The sequence below is a fragment of the Serinus canaria genome, chromosome 1A, assembly GCF_022539315.1.
Source record: "Serinus canaria isolate serCan28SL12 chromosome 1A, serCan2020, whole genome shotgun sequence".
NCBI classification, from domain to species: Eukaryota; Metazoa; Chordata; class Aves; order Passeriformes; family Fringillidae; genus Serinus; species Serinus canaria.
In genome coordinates this window covers 51661665-51682657 of record NC_066314.1, presented here as the reverse complement: position 1 = coordinate 51682657, position 20993 = coordinate 51661665, and the positions used below count along the sequence as shown (strand labels likewise).

The 20993-nt window shown below is 42.0% G+C and overlaps 2 protein-coding genes across 3 annotated transcripts in view; one reads left to right on the top strand and one right to left on the bottom strand.

Annotated features, from left to right (window-relative positions):
* TIMP3 (TIMP metallopeptidase inhibitor 3) overlaps positions 1-11046 on the top strand; it is a 37610-nt gene extending 26564 nt beyond the window's left edge. The window contains exons 3-5 of the mRNA XM_009086428.4: positions 5172-5283; positions 5971-6092; positions 6704-11046. Of these exons, the coding sequence (XP_009084676.1) occupies positions 5172-5283; positions 5971-6092; positions 6704-6901 (432 nt within the window). The 3' untranslated portion in view covers positions 6902-11046. The remainder of the gene's footprint in view (positions 1-5171; positions 5284-5970; positions 6093-6703) is intronic.
* SYN3 (synapsin III) overlaps positions 1-20993 on the bottom strand; it is a 188942-nt gene that overhangs the window by 116106 nt on the left and 51843 nt on the right. For both annotated transcript variants that reach the window (XM_009086430.4, XM_050970016.1), the window contains exons 5-6: positions 19792-19948; positions 13932-14021 (exon numbers count right to left, since the gene is read on the bottom strand). In XM_009086430.4, the coding sequence (XP_009084678.1) occupies positions 13932-14021; positions 19792-19948 (247 nt within the window). The remainder of the gene's footprint in view (positions 1-13931; positions 14022-19791; positions 19949-20993) is intronic.

The following is a 20993-nucleotide window of genomic DNA, read 5'->3' as shown; positions in this document are numbered from 1 at the left end:
AGGCAGTTTATAGCTAAGCATGAAAGCCGGGAGGAGGAGACGCAAAGCCTGTTTCATAAGCTCTCCACGCATGTAGCCAAATCTGGCCCTAGCATGGCTCTTCCACAAGAGTGGAATGCCTGCACTTTGAATAAGAGGGCGTGAGGTGCTTGGCTTGTTGACTTCCTTAACCTTGAAAATTTCTCTGCAAGATTACAAAGGAAATATATATTTGTAAAAAAAAAAACAAAAACAAAACCAACAACTGGTTGTGTTGGCAATAATGAAACAATACTGCCACTTTTTATTTTTTTAATGGCTGTTGTTGGCTTCATCATCTTGCAGCAATCTCTGCCTTTCTTCTCCGGTTTTGTCACTCTCCAGCTCAGCAAGTGTACCCTGCTTCAGAAAACTACTCAGTGTCCACATGCTGCAATGGCTTCATCAGCTTCTCTGTCTGATTTCATCCTGGTCTGTCCAGTACCACTTCTTTTCCTCCTTCTCAGTGCCAAGAGTTTGGTGCTTCCTGTCTAACATACGACTATGAACAGTGATCTAGAATGATGGTAGTCCCTTGAAATTAATTACTCCCCTATTTACCACTCAGAACACTGCCCCTCTTCTAATTAAGACGTCTGAGCTTGTCCTGGCTGTTTTCATTGGGTTATTCTGCAGCAGCATTTCCGCCGTGTTTTTTAGGAATTTATGTGTCCAACAAAAGCAAGAGGGATTTTAAAGAGGAAATCCTGTGTTGGTCAAACTGCCCTTATGTCTGCTGCTTAGATGGTGGGCTGGTGGGCTGTTGCACTGAACATTTAACTGTGACCTTTGGCAGGAAGGAACCTGAAGCAAAGTGCTCAGTAGGACTGGAATGTCCGGAGGACAAAGTTCTTCATAAACAAACAAACCAACTGTCTTCTTTGGAAACCCTGCTGTCTTTCTGCTGAGCGTAGAGACTTCAGTATAAAGAGGGATTTACATCCATACAGTGGGGGAGTTCAGAGTGACACAGCAAATTTTTCCTTTGTTTGCTCCAATGAAAGCTAACTGTCCTCTGCCTGAAAAGAGAACCAAGGAGGCCTATGGCTCTGCATAACTGCATGGGAACAACTCTAAAGATAAAACTAACATGTCAGTCTGCATAAACCCTTCTGCACCTGCAGGTGGAAAATTAACAAGCCATTTAGTCTATCAGTGTGAGCTGAATTGCCTGTGGAAAGCATTGAAAGCCTTAAAGGGCAACAAACCATCTCTGTAGCCCTTTCATGGGCTCCTTGGAGTTTGTGGGTTAGATCCTTGATCTCACTAACATTCCTGAACTCGTTGCTGCATTTCACGACTAAACCAGCTTGGGGCCTGGACTGGAGCAGAAGGTCGGTCCACAGGGACAGAACAGTGCTGGGCTTTCTAGAGTTCAGGTTTGTTGTCTGAAGAGGCCTTGTGCTTTTCCAAGCAATCTCTGCCTCTCCCCGCTGCTTTCTCAAATAATATAAGAATACTTTGAGATCACGTGTCATAAATCTGCACAGGACTGATCTAACCCCTACATGTTCTGTGATCTTGCAGTGCATTCTGAGAATGGCCCAAGCCTATTTCAGGGAACTGCAAAGGAAACAAGGAGATAAGATATTTCTCCTCCATGAGCACAAACAGTCCTGGTTGACCATGGCAGCACCCTGCACAGGCTGCCAGAAACAAGGAGACTTTCCTTGGTTTGTTGCTTATCTGTAAAATGAGTCTATGGGGGGAAATGTGATAGTCCCAAGAGGAAAGAAGTGGGGTAGGATTAATTTAGTTTAATTTTAGAAAGACTAAAATGAGGTGTTGAGTCTTTCCTGATCTCTTGATTGTCGATGGGTAGAGAGAGGAACCACCAAAGTGTAATTCAGCCCACAAGTTGTAGGCAGCTATTTTAGGATGGGATGAGTTGTTCTGGAGGTGTCAGTTCTTGGCATTTCACTAGAGAGGATGTATTCCTATATATACAGAAGAATACATATAGGAAATACATACAGATAGAATACATATATATGTATAGGAATACATATATATATATATATATTCCTATATATAAAAATATATTCCTATATAAGGAGAAGATATATTTCTATATTTTAGGAAGCTGAATTGCCTATATTTTAGGTAGCTGAAGGTTAGGCAAGGTGTGACTCCCAGCTCTTGGTATCTAGTGCAACCTCACATGGGAGGGATGGAGGGAGGAATATCATGAACAGGGTGAGGTCGTCTGAGCAGCAGGAACCACCACAGGATTTGCCTGTGCATTTCTGAGGCAGTATGGGGGCTGCTAAAGGGAATGCTGACACAGATGGAAATAGAGCAGCACTAGCAGACATCACCATGTCATGCTTGCTAATACTTTATTCCCTGTTATTATGCTTCCAAAAATACACATTTGTGGGGACAGGAGAACTCTGAGGGCAGCAGTTAAGAGAGAGGCTAGCTTTATGGGTGGGTTTCTTCTGACTGGTCTAACAGTGCTTCCAAGACATTTTGTATATCCAAAAATAATGCTCAAGGTATTGTTTTATTGAACAGTGGGCATCTGTAGAAGATCCCCCCTTGCCAAACCTTCTTTTTCCTTTCCTGAGAACCGAGATCCTACTGGTGAATTTTGCTCAGTCATCAGAGGGTGTGGGAGGCCCTGTCTGCCCCAGCCTGGGTTCAGTCAGAGTGGCAGTGGCTCCCATCGATGTGGATCACTGAGAGCTGAGTGGAAGTGAAAGTATGCTCAGCCTCCTTTTTGGGAGGCTGAGCATACTTTCTTTAGCAGCCCTGACTGTGGTGGGCCTGATGGTAATGTGGAAATTAGCAAATTAGGTCCAGGAGCTGAAAAACAAGCCCCAGTTCAGCAACACTGGCTATTTCCTAGGAAGTCATGTTGGGCTTGATAGCTTAGAAGATGCTACGTGCTGACTAACAGTCCTGTAGGAAGGATCTGAGCAGCTTCCCAGGTGAATGATTAGGGTAGCTCATAGCCCTGTGGGCAGGAGGAAGGGCTCCAAGTGTGCCTGCTTACATGCAGACCTTATAACAGAGATGCTTAATTAGCCCAACATGACCGGGAGCTCAGCACTGTGAGTGACAGATCCCTTGCACTGCCATGCACAGTGTGCAGCTCTCTTCAGTGTTGATAATGCACTGCCTGGAGGGACTGGGCAGTGCCAACTGTTATCTTAGCTAGTTTTATCTGCTTAGATACCATTATCTGAGCTTCTTGGTGTGACACCCTCTAGAAAGGGGTCTGGACACGTGACCTTTATTCTATGTGCCTTTCCTCACAGTACCCTTGGGAAGCAAGAAACAAAAGTGTGCTAAGGGCTAAATAACTCATCCAAGGACAGACAGGATGCTTGTGCCAGAATCTAGATCTCCAGCACTGTTGACTGGATTGGAAAATCTGAGTAGGTCATCCGATACCAAGAAAATTGCAGGGATAAAGCAGAGATTAGGTAAAGTTCACTTCTTCCATCTCCATTGAAAGACTTTGGCCACTTATGAATACAATGTCATATTTCAAGCATGACCTATGAGGTTTTTTTGGTACAGTCGGATTAATTAAAAAAAGTACTTTGCTTGCATATTAGCTGGGTAGAGAAAGGCTGGAAAATGCAAACTGTTTAGTGTGTCTTTTACTGTACCCAGCAGTGCTGTTACTGAGTTGTGGCACTGTTACAAGATCATACTGATTAGGGGAATCTAAGGAGAAAAAAACCTTACCTGGCTGACATTCCATAGATGCTCCAAAGATAATTTGGCCACTCAGCATAGCAGAATTAGTTGTAATTTTTTATGGTTTTATATTAAGTATTTGGGCCTAGCATAAAGTCTGTTAAATTAACAGATGTTCTTCCAGAAAGAAGAAGATTTGTTGTTTTTAAAGGAGGTAGGGGAATGGTGAAATACCCTGGGGTAACAGGACACTTCAAGGAATAGAATGCAGCCTGGAGAAGAATACTACAGCTTAGGTGACACAACACCACGGATCTATAATTCTGGGATTGTTTGGGATTTTTTGATCCTCTTTTGCTTAAATAATTAATATTTACTACTAAACTGAATGTGCTGTCTGTCAGTAAAGATGACAGGGAAAGGGATAGGCTGGGAAATGCCAGGAAACTGATTGTCTCAGACTTGTATTATTTATTCCTTAACTTATAAATATTGGCCATTTGTGGAATTGGCAGGGAAAAAAGAGTGACTGAACGCTTTGAAAAGACAAAAAGAAAATTTAAAGAATAAATTCTCAGGAAAATAATCTTCTGTGTTTCAAAAACAGAGTATGTTTAATGGATCCAATGTATACATGTAGGGGTTGTTTCATTGCTATGAAAAGATTTTGTTATGCTGCTAACAGGTGGGCATGAATTTCTCTAAATTGCAGCAGTAAGACCAGGTCAGATGGGGACATATGCTAATTTCTGACTGAATCCAACTGCCAGTGTATCTGTGGGCTTATGTTTCGATTAAACTGAGCTGGAAGAAAGATTATGAAGATGGAGTAGGAGTGCAGAGGAATTATGTATACATGATATTTTCTTTATGGTGCCCATCAGTATGGGACTAATTTTAGAAGGTGGTGTAGAATTCAATGTCTGCATTCATTGAGTTAGAGAAACAGTAAGTCCTTGCTAAGGTCAGCAGGAGTTGCGTGTGCTATGCGTTTGAGAAGGAGGTGTCTGGCTTGATGGCTTAGATCAAGCGCCAAAGGTTTGAAACTCTTACAGCAGCAACACTGGAAAATAGGGTAATTGTTTAAAAGAAAAAACCCTTAGTTAGGAAGAAATTGTTAAAATCACATAGAGGAGAAAGATTCCAAGCTTGAACTAATTTTATTTCTCCCTAATTTTAACCTTTATAAGGGGGAAAAAATGTTCAGGATGTTGGCAGAGCCTGCAGCATTGGCACTTTGTTCAATCAGTGCCACTGGAACTAATATGAATGGGAAAAACTGGTCCCTGTGCTGAATTGCAATGGCTTATTAGCAGGTGGTTTTTCTGTTTTGCCAGCAGATCTGGTAGGGAGACTTCCACGAGTCTAGCCCGTGTCATTATTCCGTCACTCTTGTAAAAACTAGAAAATTTATTGCTTACCACCACAAACTAGGAATGTAGACTATAAAGAAGCATAAGTGAAATTTGTCCTCTTAAGATGACTTTTTATTCTTTCTCTAGATGTACAGGGGCTTCCAGATAATGCCACATGTTCAGTACATCTACACAGAAGCCTCTGAGAGTCTTTGTGGAGTCAAGCTGGAGGTCAACAAGTACCAATATCTGATTACAGGTAATGGACCTGGTACTTCTCCATAAGCAAAACCTCTTCTGTTTTATACACACACCTGCGAAGGACACAGGCAGCAGTGTAGACGGCTCTGTACACAGTTTCCTAAGTGTTAAGATGGCCAACAGTATTCTGGTATTCAGTACTCTACTCTGAGTGACTCTGAGAGTCACTTCACTCTTTAGATGTCCCTCTCTTTCCTAAAGTGTATCTTATACCCAGACATGCTGTGACAAGTATGTTTTATGACAGTTCATGGCTCTCAATTTATACCTGAGCTGGCATGTCTGTTACAGGGAACTGGGTGCTACTCTGGGCTGTGTCATAAATGGAAGGTCATTTTTGGAATGAACTGGAGAATGAGATGGGGGGATGCAGGGGGATGGATATGTGGCAGTTGCCAGGTCTTGTTTCTAGGGAAGGTGTCAGTTCATTTGCTCGGTTAAGAGGAGCTGGAGAGCATTACTAACCTGCATGTTGCTGGTGGTGCTCTCAGCTAGCACAACACTCCTGACTTCCAGAAGTGCTGTTATCTTGCTGACCAGAGATTCCTGAACCAGTTAATAAAAAGAAAGCATTTGCTGAGCAGTGGCTGAAGCCAAACATATTGAGAGCATTAGCAATGCCAGGAAACGAGAGAAGTGTTTGAGCTGAGAAGTGCTAACTTGTGACCATGTGTCTGTTTTCAAGGCCGGGTGTATGAGGGGAAGGTTTACACTGGCCTGTGCAACTGGTATGAGAAATGGGACCGGCTGACTCTGTCCCAGCGCAAAGGACTGAACCACCGTTATCACCTGGGCTGTAGCTGCAAGGTAGGTGTGTCTCTAAGGTGGCATTCAGACATTCAAGCCCAAGAACTCTGTTTCTTCTGGCTGGTAATACTCAATGATGCCGGAGAACAGCCAGGAAAAGAAATGGAGGATAACAATTTTTACAGAGAAGAAGTAAAGTTCATTTTTAGTGTTGAGACAGAGAAGAGACAATCAAATAAAAATGCAGAGTCTTGTTGTATTTAATTGGGGTTGGGGAAGACTTCCAGAATCTATGCAGAATCAGGTGAATGAAATCAGGTACCAAAGGCTTGGCAAGATATGTTCAGCTTTTTTCCTGTGTAAACATTTTGAGTACTTAAAACCCCACAGCCTGGCACTGGAACTAAGACTTTTGCTCATGGTGTCAGGCCTACAAAAACATAGACATAAGCTCAACTTTTCTGCACCTGAAAAGCCCTTTTGACGACAGAATTAGCTGTGTGTGTGAAGTTAAGCACATGCTTACGTGCTTACAGAACTGAGGCTGAATTTTGGATTAGTAAGCAAGGTTTCAGGCTGTGGAATTTTTAATCACTTGTCTCTGTTAAAAAGACATATTATAAAAGTTTTTTTTACATGTAGCCTTACCTGATTTCTCTCTCCAATTGCAGATTAGGCCCTGCTACTATTTGCCCTGCTTTGCCACCTCCAAGAATGAGTGCATTTGGACAGACATGCTCTCCAACTTCGGCCACTCGGGACATCAAGCAAAGCACTATGCCTGCATCCAGAGGGTGGAAGGCTACTGCAGCTGGTATAGAGGATGGGCACCTCCAGACAAAACGATAATCAATGCCACAGATCCCTGAGCAGCTTTCCCTTTCTTTATCTCCCCTCCCCCTTACTTGTGGCTGATCTTCCTTTGGACACTAACTCTTACCAGATCGTGATGATGACAATGAAATTAGTGCCTATTTTCATGCAAATTCTAGCACTTCGAACACTTAAAAAAGAAAATGAAAAAAAGGAAAGAAAAAAGTCTGTGCTACCTTACTGAATTTGTAATCACCTTTTCCATTTTTTGATACCACTCATTTTGATCAGACAACATATGGGAGCTTACTTTTGCACACCAGAGGGAAAATGGGAGGGAAAAAAACGAAAAAAATATAAAAAAAGATGGAGCTCTTGCTCTGTTACATGTATCATTAGCTGTAGCAACATAATCTCTATTTTTTTAGGAAAACAAAAATCTAAAAACTATGCCAATTAGGCACTGTATTCTTCTATGTGCTGGCTTCCCATCTCCCCTCCTCATGCACTAAGTGCTGAAAATACATAGAAAAATCTATTTTAAGGGAAACAGATTTCATTAATCAGATTAATCAGGCAAATGAAGCAAAATTAAAAGAAACCCAGCCTAAACTATGGACAAACTGACATCCAAAAGAAATGTTCCTCTCTAGGAGAGATTAGCAATGTGATTGACTCCAGCAATGGGAGACTTTACCTGGTGTGTCTGACCACATCATCTGGTAAAAGCACTGTTGACTGACTGTCCTTGCTAATTCAGTCACAGTGTGAATGCAACAGCACATTTGAAGTTCTGGCTTTACCCAGAACAAAAGAGAGTATTTTGTATTTTTGTTGTTGTTTCAAAAACAAAAACTCCATCCCCTATTTTCAGGGAGATAAATGCAACTACAGCAGAGCATAAGAAGGGTTGTCCCATCCTGTTTTGAGCAGCATTGGCCCCTGAAATTTTTGCAGCGTAGCTTCAACAGCAAAACCAGCATGTGAACACCTTAAACCAAACAGATGCAAAAATAGCAACTGTAAACCAGTCATGTGCAAGAGGGAAAGGGGAAACTTGCTAGAACTCATATTATTAAAAAGTATTGCCAAAATAGTGTTTTGCTGAACTAAGATGTATATACACATAATGACATAAGCTATTTTTGACAGGATGTGGAATTTTTTTGGTGTTATAAACAAAAGAATGGTTTGATTGTGTTTTAAAGACAGAAATATTGACATTCCGAGTTGGTGAGTTGCTTTTAAGATATTGAAGCTCCAGTGTATCTGCAGTAGTGTCTACAGTCATTGTTTCCTCTGTAACTCCTTGCACCAGGGTTCCTCCCCTGCAGCTACAATAGCTGCATTTGTTTATATGGTGAAAGGAAGTGTGTGTGGGGGCTAGGCAAGGAAAAGTGGTCTTCTAATAAGTGTTGTCTGGGATCATAAAATTTTCAACTGCCCGGAGGATTCCTTCTGTGTCAAGTGCTGTGTTTCCCTCTAGGCACTGTTAAGCATAGCCCTGTGCATGTGCTTATACCATGTCCTGCAGTCATGTGGGAGGAGAAGCCTTACTGTCTTGTGCTTTGCTGTTGACTGGAGAAGTTTTTTTCATTCTATTTTGTTTTTTTATTATTAAGAAAACTATAATATAATTTTTCTTATCAAATAAAAGTATTTTAAGTTTTAATGATGGTGAAGAAGGGGTGCTGACAAAATGGGTGACTTAAGTTTTGGATGGGGAGGGCTTGGGCAGGGAGAAGATTGTGCTTAACTTCATTTTTGTATTATTATGATTATTTATCTTAAGTTTCCATATATCTTCCATTCATTCCACTTAGAAAGCAGAGCTGCCATGAGCAGGAAAAAGTTGTTGCAGTGATTCCAGCTTGGGGCAATACAGCATTTTACCATCAGTGACCTCAGTTACTGGAGAGTTGTTTAGAACCACTTTGCCAAATGGAAAAGAATGGGTGTCTGAGATGGGTCCTGATGTGTTTTTATGTTCCTTGCATGCTGCCAGAGCTCTGCCAGATGTACACCCTCTGAAATACCCCGTTTGCTGGATGACTTGTTGCAGCAAAAAGCTTCATTTTTCGCATGAACTTTGAAGGGCATTTTCACAGAATTGCTGTAAGTAATGCCTAAGTCCACTGCATATATTTTTTTTCCCAGCAGCTCTGAGTGGCAATGCAGCACAAAACACATTGAAATTCTGTTGAATTTTCCTGTGATTAAGATTTGGAACACTTCTCAGAAGTCCTCTTCCCTGTGACTACTCCTAAATAATGGGCTGGAGATGAGAGGGAGAGTAGGGTGCTTCATGACACCTGTCACAGGATCAGGTGGTGGTTCAGAAAGTTGTTCCTTTTGGCAAAATATGGATTTGGGCTTTGAGCCCAGTGGAACAAACTCTGTTTGATTTTTTCATGGCTGACAAATCTGTGAGGGTCATTGAGGGCAGAATGGAGCCACCCTTGGTGTTTGCATTGTTTGGAGTCGGCATTGCAGGATGTGGCCCTCCTCAAGCTCAATGTGACTTGGCAAAGCCGGTGTCTCTTTGAGCTCCAGCCACTTCTCACAGCTTTGGAAGGCTAAACAAAAATGCCCCTCAATGCAGTAAAGTGTTGATCTGAATTTTCGTTAAACTGCAGCTCTGCCTAATTTACCTGTCACTGCTTCATTTAGCTAGCTGAGACATCACAGTATTGCACTCAAATTATTGTGAAATATTTGTGTTCTAATACTATGAGGACTTGTGTCCCTATGTAGGATATAATGTAGCTATGTGCTTTGTAAACAACAAAACAGCAGATGCATTACCAGAAAGTGAAGCATATTCCCACTTTGTTTTGCAGACAGTAAAATGTTTCTGAGGTGCAGACAGCTAGACTGGCAGGGGCAGAGGTTTGGCAAATCTTTGCCCTTGCTGTGTAAAGAAACAGTTGTTAAGGCTTTTCAAAATGTGAAGCCAAAAGGAGGGGGAAGAATCCAGTGAAAATACATTTCTTTTGGGAAGCTTCTTTATTTTGTTTCTGTGGATGCTATCAGGGACATGCATTTCTTGGGCTTGTGCTTGCATTAAGGACCTGCCTGAAGGCACTCCTGAGGTAGAAGCCATTACATGGATTGAAGAGGCTCTAAATTGGACTCAAAGACTTCTTCCTTTCTGTCAGCTCTCCTTTCTTCTGCCTTGCTAAGTCACTTCTGCTTGCCAGTGGAGATGTCCAGGATTACACAGTCCCTACCACCATTCTTTATACACACGAACATTATTAAAAATACTTTTAAAAGTGCATAGCTAATTTCTAGACCGAAGCTGTTCAGTTTCTCATGCATATTTTTTTTCTTACTTGCTGTAGAGTGTTTTCCCCTTTAAAATGACAAAAATAGATATTGAAGGTTTGGGAAAGGTTAGATTCTATTTGCCTTTTCCAAAATGGAGGGGGCAGAGAGTAGGAGGAGATCTGTGCATGGAGTTCCTTAAATAAAGTCCTCTTGTGGGAGGCTTCTACCTCCCCTGTGTGGGGGGGAAAAAAAAAAGCCATTTTTAAGTCTCAATTTCCCATGTTTTGAAGAGTTACGTGGCTCTTTAGGTAGGATTATTCTAAACCATAAATCTATCATTGTATCCCATTCATACTTGTCAGAGTGAAAGGCTACCTCACAGTGATGGGAAACATACTGTTGTGTTTTTATAGTAAAGACTCTTGGAAATGAAGGCCTCCATGAGAACAAGTTTCCATCCTTGCAGGTGTCTCTGAAAATATGGCTCACTTATAATGGGCTTTATAGCTTAGAAGGACAGAACAGACTTTAGGCAACTGCAATAAGTTTTGGGTTTTTTTTGGAGTAAGTGACTTTTGGGACTACCAGTCTTGAGAAAAAAAACATAAAAACCCACTAAACATTTGCTGCTGTTTTGCTTGTACTGACTTCTCCTTCTCTCTGGCACTGCCCTTCCTTCATAGAGCCACTCTGCTGTTCCTGATAGTCACGGAAACTTGGGGAGAGAATCAAACCCATGTGAAAAATCTTGTCCAGAAGGAATGTATTTGTTGCTAAATTTTCTAGCACTGTTTACAGATTTCCTCCATGTTATTTATAAATTTTATATTCAGTGAATGTATATTGTCTTTTAAGGTAATGTTGCATAATGTTCACTTTTTATAGTGTCCTTTTATTCTAAACAGTAAAGTGGTTTTATTTCTATCACAGACATTCTGTGTCTGCTTCACTTATATTAGATTTTGTCGACTTCAAATATGCACAAATGGATTTGCAACTGGATTTATTAATTTCCATCCCCTTCCTGATACCCTTTTATAGGTCCCAAACAAGATATTCCACCTCTGGTAATTCTTGCACCTTGGCAAAGATCCCTTCAAGAATCCCCCCCTCTTTTTAAGAGGTTGTTTTCTCTAAGAACTGTTATTGTGGTCATAAGCCCAGGAGAGGTGAAAAATCCATTTTGAAGTTAATTACTACCAGTTGTTAATTGGCCATAGGAGGTCAGTACAGAGCAAGGCACTCATTCGGGCTGGCTGTAGCACTAGTAGGTCTTTGGAAGAACACTTACCAGATTGCTCTTATTTCCAGAAAACTGAACATTATGGGGAGGTCTGAAAGGTGCATGTCCATGGCAAAGGGAAGAGAGGTTCATCTTTTTTGCTGTGAAATTTCAGAATCTTGTGTCCTCTCTTTAGGCTTACTGTTCAAGGCTGATTTAAAGTGCCCTGTTCTCATGAGAAAGAAGCTTCAGAAAAAGCACTTTCAGATAAGTTAAAATGCTCACAAAAACGGACCTACTGTTAGAAACGTCCTATATCTCACTTTTTACTCTTGAAAAGTCTAGTCTCTACAGAGATGAAAGAATGAAAGAGGTCTTTGAATCTGTTCTCTTTTTAATCTAAAGATTTAGAAAGTAGACTCTGGAACATTTTGGATATAGAAGGATGAGGAAAAGAAGCTTGGAAATACCTCCAGAAGAGTGAAGAGAAAGAGTGGTAAAAGGGGTCAGTATATTCCTATCTGACAAATGGAGAAGCAGTGGACAAGCAACTTCCACAGGTGTTTGGTGATGACTGTAATGCAGCATGTTTGGTGTAGGCACTTGACCTCTCAGACTCTCACAACCCAGAATGCTGTGAAGATGCTCCCAGAAAAGATATTTATAAGTTGAGAAAATTCATTCTGTGAGGCAGACCACTCCTGTCACCTGGGAAGGGCTGACCTGAGCTTGCCCAAGTGGATTGTTGCTTCTGTAAAGTTTTGGAAAGTGACTGATTTAAACCAGATTACTCAGGCTTGCATGTCAGCAGTAGTGTTTGTGTTCATATGAGATTACTTACAGTTTAAAAGGCTTGCTGTATCCTTCTGGAAGTAAGTTATAGCAACTCCAAGCAGGTGATTAGTTGAGATGGAAAATAAGTGAAATTAAGATCAGTAATAAACCAATCCATTAGTAAAGATGGAAAATAAGTGTAATAAACCAATCCATTAGAAATTAAGATCAGTAATAAAACCAATCCATTCCATTAGTAAAGATGGAAAATAAGTGAAATTAAGATCAGTAATAAACCAATCTACTTTGCTGGTACCAAATATATGTACATCTGAGGAACCAAGAATCTGATAGCCAGACAAGAAAATTGTGCTATAAGTGCTAACTTAATTGCAATGATAACCTCTATCAAGTCTTTGAAAAATACTGTTCCTGAAAGGGTGTTCCAAGTCACAACTGTCCTGAAGCATTACTTATGTCACAAAACCTTCTTCATAAATCAGTAGTTATTAAATGCAACAGATATGTGACTATTTAATCTTATAAATGCAAAACACTGTCACATTGTTTAAGGACTATCCATTTCTTTATGTCTCAAAGTATAATACAGCTTCATGACTGTACTTACCTCCTTGATGTGCCTGTGAAGCATGGAAGTGTCACAGTCTACACAGCCCAGGTAGAGAGTGTTGGTAGAGAGGTGAAGGACTGGCATTTCAAAATATTTGAGTACCTAGCAGGCAGCAGTGGGATTTTTCCCAAGAAACTAGAGGATCTTGTATCTACACCCTGTTTTGTGTTGTGGCTGGCCCACAGTATTGCAACAAACGTGTGAGAAAAGATGGGATTGAATATTTTTGAGCCTTAGTTTGACATCTCAACAACCCTCATGTTCAGGCTGGCAATGCTGCTTGGGTTCACAGTCAAGCCTGTGAAATTAGCTCAGCCAGCCAGTGGTCACACAAGGGGTCATGGTTCATACGGGGTTTCATCAAAGCCTCAGCCATGTAGGAAGAGCCAGTAATTCATGGAGGTAAGTTGGGAGCAAAAACTCACAAAGGACTAGTCTTTCCTTTAACAGAGAAAACAAGAGCCGTGGCCAGCTGTAAACAAAGCCCCTCTCTTTGCCATGTTCTCCAGGACTAAAGGCACCTATGCAGATTTCTTTGGAAGGTGCCCTGAGAGTTTGGTACAGTGCCCAGCAGTCACACAGGGCACTGAGTGTTCAGCTGTTGATAGAAAGACCAGACCCAAAAGCAAAGAAAAACAAAGAAAACATGCGCAAAGAAAACATGCGCAAAGAAAACATGAGAAGCTGAAACAAGCTCTTTTAAGAACTCCAAGTTTCCCTGAGTACCTTCAGGCTGATAAATGTTTCATGGATGGTGAGCACGTGACAGACCAAGTGAACTAACATTGTGAAACAAACATCTCTTAGGACCTGTGTTCCAAATTGTCAAAATATTTTAAACAATTCCAGGAGTAGAGAAAATCCAGTTTGTCTGAATAGAGTGATTTTTTGCTCTAAGGGATGAGCTTTTTGTTGACTGTGTTTTAAAATGGAATTCTGCTTTAGTTTTGAGCCTTTGAGCCTCTTTGTACATTTTTTCAGAGTCCTTACATGACCTAAGGGAGGGCTGGGCAAGAAGGAAAGAGGTTCCCAAGCAGTGCGTTTTGCATAGCACTTTTTAGCTAGTATTTTTCTGTAAGCAAAATTTAGACTCTTCCCCAGCATTCCAACCATCATTTCCTGTGCCCAACTTGCATAAGTTGTCTCCATCTCATTCATAGTGGCAACAGAAGAAAGCAAAGTTACTCACCATCTGCTTATGGCTTGGGAAGAACATTTGCTCCACCAGAGGGAACTTCTCAGGGCCCAGCGAGTTGAAGATTTTAATGAGCTGAGAGAACTTGGGGTGAGGTAGGGGGAACAAAAAACAGACACAGTGGATGTCAGTGACTTATTGTGCAACAGGCAAATGCTTGCAAAATGTTCTGATAGTGGTGAAGAAGGTGAAAGAAACGTTATCATGTCTTTCCCACCTTGCTTTATTGACCTAAGAGCAGCAAGAAAATGTAACGCTGCTGTATTTATTCATGGCCAAGCCAGCCTATGTACCCAAACCTTGGACTAAGGGAGCGTAGAAGGGATTCAAGAGGCAGAAGGGAATCAGCTTGCATTTACTTACATATCTACTATGAACAAGAGATTTGCATTCAAAATGCAGTTGGGGAGAGCAGACTTTCTTAGTAGAGGATAGAGCCACGAAATCAGTGCCACCACTCCTATCAGAGGCCAAATAAACCAAAGCTGTCCTTTGGATCTCTTCCTCACAACCAAATCCAAGCAAGGCTCTTTGTGCTGGAGGGCTGGAGAGCTGCTAAGGGACAGCGATTACAAGAGGGTTTGAGTGTCAGACCAAGGGGTAGAGTCCTCTGTTAATCAGGACAGACATTTATTGTGAACCAAGGGCCCCCAACAGCCCTTCATAAATGATGAGAGAGAGAGGGGTTCATCTGCCTGTCCCTGACCCATCTACTATGAGGTCTGAGGGAGGCACCAGTCTGTGAGGACAGTATCTAGAGAGCAGTATAACATCAATGGGGACAGCAGCCACTCTGGTATTTCACACACAAGGAAGAACATTTGCCATTGTCCCCACCCATCAGCATGAACATCACCACCACTATCATCACCATTATAAACCCTTTTACCCTGCAGGTTTGTACCCAACCAGACACAAAGCTCCCCATGGTAGAACTGAGTTTTGATTTCTGTTCAGGTTCCAAAACCCTGACGAAAGTGTAACACGTCACAGCAAATTCCTGCTCCACTTCAGCCATCTGTGAAGCAAGCAGACTATTCTGTAGTTTTTCTGCAGCCTCCCTGTTCAATCCATCATTCATTACCCAGAGAAAAAATCAGAACTATAAGGGAGAAACCTAATAACCATGACCAGAAACCCAATAACCAGAAAATGTTTCTGAAGTAGGGTTCATATACCAAAGAGGGGTAAGAGTGATGCATATCCCAGAATCTCAGGAGGAGCTTAGACACAGCCCTGTTACCACAGAGTGCTGAACTGGCATGACTCTTGGTGAAGTGGTTGGACTGTCAGCTACATAAGAGAATATAGTGTTTGGGGATTGGTTCCTGCTGAGCTGCTAGATAGGACTGAATTCCCCATTGAGACCTATTCACAACATAGTCTCTACATTGAATTCAGTTTCCAAGCCCCTCAGAATTAGGTAAAATTAAGTTATTTAATAAGGTCTCAACCCTGAGCCAAGTAAAGACAGATTTTAAGTCTTTGCATAAGTTTCTCAAGTTGCCCATCAAAGGCAGGGATGGATTAATCTTGAAGGAGATCCCTGTGTCACCTAAGGGAAGGAAACAGACATCTAGAGAAGAAGGGAAAGAAAAGAAAGCTCCCTTTCTCCACAATAGCACTAGCAGCTTAGTCTTGCATGTTCTGAGAACTTCTGGGCAACAGCTGGAGCCAGTAAATGCACCAAATCACAACACCAAGGTTACATTGCAGATAGAGAGGGGTACTGAGGATGTTTTCTGCTGAGTAGCCCTCTTAAGGCTTCTCTCCTGGTTACTGGGCTAGTCTAAGGACTCTAAAACAATTGCTACATAAGAAATTGAAACTTAATTTGCTGGTGGAGAAGAACAACCCCTTTGAGAGTTAAATCTTGGCATGCAGTCACTGTGAAAAAAATTAGGCTGCAAGGTATGTGCCAGACCAAGGCCAAATGCTGAAGAGGCAGCTGCCAGCCAATTTCTAGACAAATGCAAAGAATCCTTTTCCTAATCTTGTAGTTCAAAACACAGCATTTAAAGAAAATCCAGGAAACATCAAGAGGCAGCATATCCCATCACTAACACCACCACCACCCTCACATGCATCAGAAGATAAGAGGAAAAACTCCCAAAGTAGAATAATTATTGTTGGCAAGGAGGGTATTGATGTTGTGAAGGAGGACAGCTTGCTTCTCTCAACTACTTGCACTAGCACTGCACATTCTAGAAAAGAAAAATAAAGCCCTGTTTTGACAAGCAAGGTGAGCAAACAGGGCTTAAAAGTTAAACACAATGAACCAGAGACAGAGAGAGAAGGAAAAACGCTCTGAGAACAGCCCATGCCCCTTGCTGTGTGTGCACGCAGCCCTGGTGAACCACGGACACTGTGATGTTGAGGCAATGTACAGTTATCCTGGGAAAACATCTCAAACAAAATAACTGGAACAACTGAGCAGCTGATAGACAATGTTCTGACTTTTTCCTTTTGAAGCACACAGCTCTTGGCTGTTGCTGAAATAGCGATTGTTTCAGATGAGAAATTCAGACATCTGGGAGCCTCGTCACTGGGCCAAGCCTGAAAAAAGGTCTGACTTTGGTATTGCCCCTCATGGGACAGTTCCCTCCCATTTTCTCTTTTTTTACCAGTTGTTAGGGACAGGATGTTGACAAAGAGACTCCCATGTTACGTGATGCAGCAGCCTCTGAGATACCTGATAACAGAGCTCAAGTAACATTCCCCCATGCAGATGGGTAGGAACATTGCTGTCAGCAGCTCTGCTAGATATAACCACACCTTCCACATGCTGGCAGCAGTTCTGGATTTCTGTCCTTCCACTGGTGAGATTGCATCCAGACCACAGATAACAGAGGGGGAGGCAGAGCGGCACAGCCTACTTTAAGGTACCTGGAACACGCAGGCAAGGGAAATGCCTTGGCCTGACTGTTTACAGATCAGAGTTACATGCAGGGAGTCTGCAGAGAAATAAAAAGATCCATTCAGAGCATCTTAAGGCCTTTCACACATTTTGGATGTGCCTAGGTCATCAGGAAGCCTATATCCCTTGACAGTCAATAACAGGTTGGCTAGGAGTCCCTGGACTCACGAGGGGACTGTCAGAAAAACTTCATGTTTTCTGCTGCCTTACAGATGCAAAAGTTGCTTTGCAGTTGCAGACATTACCTGCATGCAGTGTGAGTACTACTCTGAGCATTCTTTCCACTGTATTTTGGACTGCAACTTAGAATTCTAACACAGAAATTATTATCGGTTGTCGAAGCATTGTGCTTAGTGTGCTTGTAGTATTATTTCTCAATAGTTCTGGGACCATCTTAGATTTCTTAGATGTTTCAGAGTGTGAGAGTCCCTGAATAATTTTTTTCTTTCCTCTCAGAAACATCTAATTCAAACTGTGCCTGTTTTAGTCTTTGAAGAAGTTTTTGTATTGCAGAACTGGAAACCTGGCAAACGTCATTAAAAATGGGGCTGCATGTTTGAGTAAACTCAAACCCAAACTCAGCTGATTGTAATTAAAGTTGCTGAGAATAAAACATGGTTGCAAACTGCCAAGGAAAAGCAGTCTCAATTTCATTCCCCCTCCACAAAATCATAAACATTTCTATGAAATGGAACCATTTTTGGAGAAAATAAAAAATGAGAGTGAAAAGCACATTTCCCAGGGGTATTTAATTTCTTTTCTTCATGCATCTCAACTGTTTCCTAGATCCAAGAAATTTCCAGTAACCTTTGTTATGCAGATCCCTTATTTCAAGATGCCTGTTTTGCAATCAAAGTGGAACGTGCACCAAAGTGTCCCTATCTCTCACTTCCCAGCTATCACAAAACCAAAATTTTCTGATTCTGCTGCCAGTGAAGTTTTTGCCCTCAAATATCCCACTGTAATCTCTACAAGAGCTTAAATGCCATCTGAACATTGCCTATTCAGTACAATCTTAGATTGCTGAGCACGTTACAATCTCTGGTTTGGGGGTGATGTGTGTGCAGGGGCAGCAAGGAAAGGAGGCATCCTGAAAGCCTGTTTCAATTGTTTGCAAGTGGTTTCCTTGACTCCTCTGGGAAGGCTGTCTGTGCCAGCTGTATTCCCTGTGAGGAAAGCATGGCACAACCAGACCAGAGTAGCTAGAGCCAAGCTGCTGGCAGAGCAGAGTTCTCCCACACTGCCTTCCCAGCACAGCTTTTTTTTTTTTTCTTCCTTTTTTTAATGTGCTAAGTTTGTTTGTTTTCTTTTATTTTAGATGTCTAAAAATAGTCCTTTCACATCTTGAGGCCCCTTCACACCATCAGAAACATTATTACAAGGCATGAGTTGCAAAGCGTCAACTAAGCCCTGACTGACTTGACCCCAAAATCAGATGGGATGGACCACATGACTGTCAGCAAAAGGCAGTGTAAATGTGGACGCTTTTTGTCTGGTCATCAGGCCCAATGCACTTGTGTGTAGGACCAATTGTCAGAAACAGTGTGGAGTGTGATACTGAGCCTGGAACTGAAAAATCCAATGGAAACTGAGGTCAAATGTACATTGACCACCTATGTAGTGATGGCAAAGTGAGATTGTTCTCACTACCCTGATTATTGCATGACAGCATTTTTAGAAAAGACAAGATCTTTCTTTTGGTCTCAACAAACCCCACAAATGTGGTAAAAGGGGTGAAAACTGAAAGGACTCTGTTCATTACACTGGTACCATTTTAGTAAGAAATTACTAAATACAACACTGCCCAATCACAGAAATAAAAGTCTGAGACCTCATCTGGACTTGAGCTACAAACCAACACTCTGAGGACTACTAGGATATTTATTCCAAGGAGAAAAACAACAATAAAATCCCACTTAATTAGGTGATGAAGAAGATAGTTATCATTTGCTATAAAAATTTCATCTCACCCCAAGCTCAATCTGTTCAATGAGTAAGGGAATTCCTGAAAACGCATCTAAGTTTTCCATAGTGTCATACTGGAAAGCCCCATCTCCTTCTCACATCCATATAGCTGTAGTTTGCTGCTTTGAAGAAGGCAGGGAAATTTCCATTCTGGAAGCATCAGTGACCAGAGAAGACATTTTGGGACTAAACTGCTTGGAAAACCCATACGCCAATTCCAAAATGGTATCAGGATCTGACTTCCTCCTGCCGGTGCTGCCATGGACAGCCTTGCTCTTGTGGCTCATGGCCAACTTATCTCTCCAACTCTCCTGCTTCTGCAGCTGCCTTGGAGCTGGTCATAGAAATGGTCTGGGGATTTGGGGCTGAGAAAACCCAATGATAATATTTTTCAAGGTTTTCTGAGATTCTCACTTGAACTTGACAAAATTTAAAGAATGGGTGAAGGGATCTTCCAGTGCAAAATATCAAAGCACTGCCCTGCCCTCATCAAGAGCTGACCCAGCCTAATTCTTTGCAAAGTGCACAGTGTTTCAGGTTCAATGAACCAACACTTTATGATAGTATTGCATTTCATTCTGGGACTGTTGAGAAACTCTATATGTGTGGTGATTTGACCCTGACTGGACTGATTTTCTCTACTTTTTTCTATGAGGGTCTTTCCCATGCCTTACAAGAAATCTAGGTGCTGCTGCACTGTCAGCTGTTGGTGATCCTTTTGAGTCTGGGACAAGGGAAACATCCTGCCCAGGGTGAAGAAATAGCATCTTGATACAACTGGAGGCTGATAAAGAAGTAGTGCTGGTAGGTTTTTTCCTCTAACAAATCCCACCTGGATTCCTAAGGTTGTTTAGATTTTAACCTAAAGAGACCATCTCCTTTGAAACTCCTGGAAGGCAAGCTGGGCTTTCTATTGGTGCCAGAGGTCTCCTGTGCAGTGCTGACACACAGCAGAGCTGGATCATCACTTACCACCCAGGGCTTGCTGCAGAAGTTGTAGATGGAGTAGAGGGAGTTGACCGTGTGGACGCCGCCGTACTGGAGGCCGATGATGAGGCTGCGGAAGTCTTCCCCCAGTGCCATGCTGTAGGCATGCTGGCGGATCAGGACAAAATCCGGCTTGAAAGACCTGGACGAGACAAGGAGAATGGTGCTTTACTTTCAAATGCTCCAGAAGCACTTCTAACCACTCCTTGTTCCTTTTCCATCCTTCCCCTTTCTTTTCACTAACGCGTTTTGCTCTTCTCTTGGGCCTCTTGGGGTGTATTGCTTGTGTTTAATGTAACAAACCCAACAAAACCCTCTAGTCATTTAAAAAAAAGGAAAAATCCAACATAGCTGCAAGTGTGAGAGCATAGAAACAGCCAAACAGATTTTCCGCAGTTTCCATGTCACTCAGGAATGCACAGGAACAAGGCACAAGCAAAGCCAAGGGTCATAAATTCACTGGTGGGGGGGAATTCTCTTTTCTTTCTGAAAGCTTTGCCGTGCTTGGCAAGCTCGTTGCAATGTGCAACGCATATGAGGAAGCAAGTTTGTTTCCTGACAATTGAGCTCAGTATTGAAGCAATGCCCAGTGGGTGGAAAGATCATAAGGGATTTCAAAAAGCTCTCGTACACATCCATACATTGACCCACATCCCCCCTTCAATCAGTTTACTACACACGCAGCACATCTCAGGCTCTTATGGCTGTGAGTCAACAAGTGAAGGGCAGGCATGGCAATGTAATTAATCAAATGAGCAGAGCCCCTCATATGCTGCTGTGACTCACGGCCTGGAGTTCCAGAATATTATTTAGCAAGGGTGGAGCTTAGACTCCTATGGTTCAACAGCAGCAGCAGCTCTCAGCTAATGCACAGAAAAGTGAGGCCCTTTCTAGGTAAGCCAACAGGCAATGGATTATCTTTCAAGCAGCCAGATTTTATTCCTTGCTGACACTCTGTCTTCAAAGACATTCAAAAATACTTAGAAACAGCAGCTGGAAAGAAATGGTTCCCAAAATGGAGCTCAGCAGTTCATTCTTGAAGGAAGGGGCTTTTCCACGGAAAGAAGGGATTATTTTACAAGTTAACAGAGGTTGCATGAAGGACATTGAAAAATTTCCACACTGCATTAAAGATTTTCAGAGAAATGATCTCTGTAACCAGGTCCCATTACCTCACTACCCTCAAA